At 33.5% G+C, this 5,776-nt stretch overlaps 1 protein-coding gene across 1 annotated transcript; it reads right to left on the bottom strand.

The window, feature by feature from the left end:
* Nucleotides 1–637: 637 nt before the first annotated feature.
* LOC11446689 (40S ribosomal protein S11) lies at nt 638–2,792 on the bottom strand. Its single transcript, XM_003609457.4, has 6 exons — nt 2,639–2,792; nt 2,498–2,538; nt 2,303–2,403; nt 1,201–1,345; nt 1,018–1,107; nt 638–920 (listed from the first exon to the last, which is right to left on the bottom strand). Exons 1-6 carry the CDS (start codon nt 2,648–2,650, stop codon nt 827–829), a joined length of 483 nt encoding a protein of 160 aa, XP_003609505.1. The 5' UTR covers nt 2,651–2,792; the 3' UTR covers nt 638–826.
* Nucleotides 2,793–5,776: the final 2,984 nt, after the last annotated feature.

The following is a 5,776-nucleotide window of genomic DNA, read 5'->3' as shown; positions in this document are numbered from 1 at the left end:
TGGTGGCTTTGGCCACTAACTGTGCCGCCAGAAACAAGGGTCTGAGCCACTGACTATTTCAAAACGTTCTCTTTCATCCTTTGAATTAGTTTTGTTATTGCATTTTTTCCCTTCAATTTTGAATAATCAATCAAGAGTAAGAACTGGGTTATGTTAAAAAAACACAGCTACATGTAGACATCATTTGCACACACCGTATAAAAGAGGAATTGACTTTATGGAATTTGAATCTGAAGATGGTGGTTCTCTATGAAGACTGGTAACCAATAAATGAGGGTGTGTGCGCTCCTGTGTTTGCACGCTGGCGTGTGAAGTTGTGCCACTGTGTGAAGTTGTGTCACTAGCATTGCTCTAGTAGATTTATCTCCCTCTAAAATAGAAATTTTCCCTTAAAACGTGAAGTAATGAGTGACCCCTCTAAATTGAAATCTTTATTCTTAGAACGTGGGGTAACATAGTGACTACATTGTTAGTTTGAAAACCAATAATAAATTTGAAAATCAATGATTAATTTTGCATACACATACACAAGTTTTGACGGTCAAAATTTTGCACACTAACATTGATTTTTTTATCAGGAATTGAGATGTGTTTTTTAATTTTCGAGAAGTGAGATAATTCTTGTTTGAAGCCAAAATTCAATATAGTAGGACATGTTTTTTTAGGGAAATTCAATATAAACGCTAGTGCCATTAAATAACCATGAATAAAATCTAAATCCTTCAACTTGTATCCAATGACGGAATTTAACTTCAAAAGTAAAACAAAATTGAACAGGTCTTCATATTAGTCACCATACAGAAACCAGAATTACTTTCAACACATCTCACATTCCAGTAAATGCCTTCTTTCCAGCACCACTTGATGAACCAGCTGGGATCACTTTCAAGACGTTGAACCTCACGGTCTTGGAGAGAGGCCTGATGAAAAGGCACAAATAAAACCAATCAGACATACATCTATATCAACAAAAGATCATTTAATACAAAGAAAAAGGATCCTCCTTTTGAGTCTCACCTGCATTGGCCAATAATAACATGATCTCCTTCCTTAACACGAAAGCAGGGTGATACATGGGCAGGAATGTTTGAGTGCCTCTTCTCATATCTAAATAGTGTACATAAAAAAACAATGGAATTATTAATTATGTTTCTCCAAGAGTAAATAAAGACAGGGCATCAAGGTATGAAAAGAGAATACCTCTGATATTTCTTGATGAAGTGAAGATAATTCCTCCTAACAACAATAGTCCTATTCATCTTAGCACTGTGACAAGTTCCAGCTAAAATACGGCCCCGGATGGAAACATTGCCAGTGAAAGGGCACTTCTTGTCAATGTAGGTTCCTGTTTTAAAAAAAAAAAAACATAAAAGTGTTTCGATTAGAAGCAGAAAGAAAGAACCAAGCTATTTGGTTTTGGAATGGTAAAAGCACATCAAGAAGATAATGTCATGAGTCATGACATGCACAATGGCGAAAAGTGTTTTGACTAGGGATATCGAGAGCTATTGGTCTCTCTATTCAAAAGATGGATTCTAAAAAGTAAATATATTTCAGATTATTATTATTTTGTTTGCTAGGTTACAATTTGCAACTATGTACCAATAATGCTCGAATGAAAAAAATATCAATGCTTTTACATTTCTGCATATGTAGACCTAAACTCTCATGTTGTATTGGATAACGTGGTAAAAATTGTTCATACACTTGTGTCACAAATCACAGATATGAATTTCAAAGGCTTACATTAACAAACAATTAATATAAAACAATATACACTTCATTGTATCATATAATCGCAACTAAATAATATACACTAAATTTTTAAGTATAGTAACACCTCATTGCAGGTTCAGCTTTCGCAGACTAAATAACTGAGTAAACATCATCTTGATCCTAAAATGTTTCAGGCGGTCCCTATGTTCCGTGAGTGTATCCAAACAAACAAACAAACAAACAAAAGACACATTCATGGATGGACTCCCAATGTAAAACATATTCAAGGATGTTTTGTAATTTTGATACATTAAGACTTACAGAGACAACAACATTTGACAAATTTAAGGACCGAAATAATCGTTCTCTTATTAGACATATGTCTAACGTTAGTATGCTTCACAAACAAACCACCACTAAATCAAATTCAAAATGCAGTTTATAATTCATTCATAATAATAATAATAATAATAATACTAACAATAGAGAAAACCTAGATCCAGTAAAACTAGACAACAGAAGATTCAGAATGCAATGGAGAGTACACACACATCTGATGAAATACATAAAGAAATCGAAATGGTACCGTCAATGGCTTCTCTGGGAGTCTTAAATCCAAGACCAACGGATTTAAAGAACCGGTTTCCACCTTTTCCAGGTCTCTTTCCCTTGCCACTCTTCTTCGAGCTGCGAAATTGAAACAAATATGCAACAAAAACGCATAAAAATCAAAATAACAATAAAAAACAGTAAATCATTGAGAGTATTAAATTGAACATACCATAGAAACACTTTAGGTTGCTTCAGAAAAGCCTTCTCAGTCTGTAACACACAAATTCAACAACAACAAAAATCAATTGAAGATCTAAACAGAACTAAGAACAATCGAAACAAAAGATAAAAGGAAGATGAAGGTAATTACTTGTTCCGCCATGGTGAAGTTTGGGAGAAATGTATGTTTGTTTGTTTCGCCGCACTCGAAAACCCTCTCACTGAAAATTGATGGAATTTGAGAAACCCTAATTTATTTCGCCATTTTACTGGACCGGAACAAAAATGAACCCAATTTTATTACAGTTCTCTGGGCTTTGAAGGCTGCGGAATATTATCCACACCCCCATTCTTTTAAAATATTTTTGTATACCAAAATTACCCAACCCAACCTTCAAATAAACAATAAGCATGTCTATATTTTTAGGGTTTAGAAGATAGAAAAAGGTTATTTTAAAGCTAGATGAGTACGACTACAATGCATAATTTTCTTTTTACAACTTACAAGAGGCCATTTAGTCAGCAGGAATTACATTTGTTTTTTTTTTTTTTTTACCCATAAATAAGCAACAATATATTTCGTATTTTTAATTATAAAATAATAATAATATCACAAGTAAATCATGACCGTTTCACCAACAAATGCTCATTGGTCTTTGATGGCTATGGCGGAGGAGTTAAGGAATGAGTGAAAAGTTAATATCATTGTTTCGCTTACAAAAGCTAAATTGTATTAGAATTTAATAATGATGGATCGACATTTAAAAACAATTTTGCACATACAATCAATTAAAATATTATAAGTTGTCACATAAATAAAAAACATTAATTGATGCGACAATTCTAAATATTTGAATCGGTTGTATGCGCAAACTTATTTTTTAAGGATAATATTATTGTTTTTTCACTAACATCAAAACAAGTGTATGAAAGTGAGTTTCTATCTAGAATAAATTTAATTTTGTTGATGGAACGATTTTGGTCCTACTCATTCCTATCTTAGCTACAAGGCCTAGACTCCATGCAATATGTTGGAACATTCATGGATCATGATTTATGTTGAACCTTCTATTGCACATAGTATTGAATGGCTTGAAGAAACAATTTGCACGAGGTGAATTCATTCGAATCTCTGAATGGCAAATTGAGATATATGGTCTTAAACACGGTTCACAACCTCGTTTAGAATTCTTTACTTCATTGAAGGTACTTTGGAATTGTCCTCATATATTGCATGAATGTTCCCAACATATTGTATCGAGTCTGAGCCTTGTGGCTAAAATAGAAATGAGTAGGAACGAGAATCATTCCATCAACAAAATCAAATTTGTTCTTGGCGCCAAGAGAACAAAACGTGGAGCGTGCCGAAGTATGTTGGTTTGAATGCGTGAGAACTAGAGTAATCGCGACAAATGAAGGTCCATTAGAAGCATGAACATGATAAACGTTACTAGGAATTTGTGACAAATCTTGTGGATGAGGCACTAGATGATTCACGCTGTCGGTGTTCTCGTTGTTGTAGAAGAGCTCTGACTCCATCTTGAAAGTAGAATTCATTGGTGAATTGAGAGAAAATCTTAACAAAATAACAGAGATAAAAATCTTAATCAAATCTCATATATTGAGTGATGAAAATGAGAAATGTACAATATCAACTATTTATCGTTCTAGAGTCTTTTAACAAACTTTTACAATCTCTAACTAACTCCAAAGGCTAACGTTGACTCAACATATCCAATATAGAGTGATGAAATATATATAGTGCACCTATATAATGTAGTCTTGCATCCTATAAGTTTCACTCCTTGATGGTTTCTTCTGCATGCAACCTGCTTATGGTTACATCTTGTATCAATAAACATAACTTGAGTTTAAGAATGATTTAATATAAAAAAGTATTTAACTATAATGGTTAGCTAATTGCTTAAAATCATTTCTTTGTTTAAAAAAAAGAAGGTAATTGCTTAAAATCGTTGTGGTATGAGCATATATATTAGGAATAACCAGTTCAATTCATAGCTTAAGTTTGCTCTACAAGCACCTTTAATTGTTCACATGACCCTCAAAATTCTTAAAAATGTTCATTTGGATTATAACTTTAGATCGGTGAATTTTGAAAGTTACGACCCAATTCACTATTTTTTTTTTTTAATTTGTGAAGGATCAAAGGTTACAAACCGAGCTGATCGAAGATCAGGAGCCGATTAGTTCCTACATCATACTGAAACATATTTTATAGTTAACACACATAAAGATCTCAAACACAAAATCACCATAAACGTATAAGATTACAAACCTTTTTTAGAATTAAATGGTGAGAACACATGCGTTTGCCCATAAAGCGTAAACATAGATAGATCGAACATGCATAAACACACAAGGTTTTGAAATATGAGTATAAAACATGAGATAATGAAATTACAATGATTCAGGTTGAATGAACATACATACAGATTGGTCATGTTCACCCTTGATGATCGAAAAATCATTCAGACAATATAATAATCCTTGAGAATCAACAAAAAAGACCCATGTTACCATTATCGTTATGATCTACGAGAGTTGTAATTGTTAGGCAAGGGACACGACGTGCAACCTAGGACATGGTTTGATTGAAGGTAGTTTCAGTGCTCAATGGTTTGTTAGTTATGATTCGATCTTGGATTGGGTCGCAACTCCATGATGTGTGTTAGTTCAAGTTAAAAAAAATAAACATAAGAAAAAATGCGACCAGTTTAAAAGAAGCATTACTTGCTCTTTAACGCCAAATGAATGTAGAAAGCCTTTGTCAATCCTTCTATAGTGATTTGAGAGAAACTTTTGGCAAAAAATTGAAACTTTAGATGAAATAGGAAAGCAAAGTTTTTGGTAGTGTAGTGTTGATGAACGATTAACCATTACACCAACTACTTTTTTTTTTTTTTTAGGGAAGAAAACTATTGCATTTCATTAAATAGAATGTGTTCAATACAATGAGGTATTTCTACCAAAATTTGGGAGCTAGCTGATGATAAGGCCGCTTTAGCTAAACTATGAGCAACCTCATTTGCTTGCCTCCGTACAAACTCGACACGAGAGTTTTCATAGAATTGTCTAGAGAGAGTTTTACAATTATCAATTATGTTCCCGTACTCTGTGGCTTCACTCTGACGAGAATTAAAGCTATCAACCACTCTCTTTGCATCCATCTCGAAGTCCACTGTTCCCAGTTGCAGCAAATGCACCCAATCCACAACAGATAACAGACCAAGCGCTTCTCCTATATGGACTTCACAAGTAGGACTGAAGT

This window comes from Medicago truncatula, chromosome 4 (assembly GCF_003473485.1).
Source record: "Medicago truncatula cultivar Jemalong A17 chromosome 4, MtrunA17r5.0-ANR, whole genome shotgun sequence".
Lineage (NCBI taxonomy): Eukaryota > Viridiplantae > Streptophyta > Magnoliopsida > Fabales > Fabaceae > Medicago > Medicago truncatula.
The sequence above is the reverse complement of the archived record's forward strand: the minus strand, read 5'-3'. Positions and strand labels throughout refer to the sequence as shown.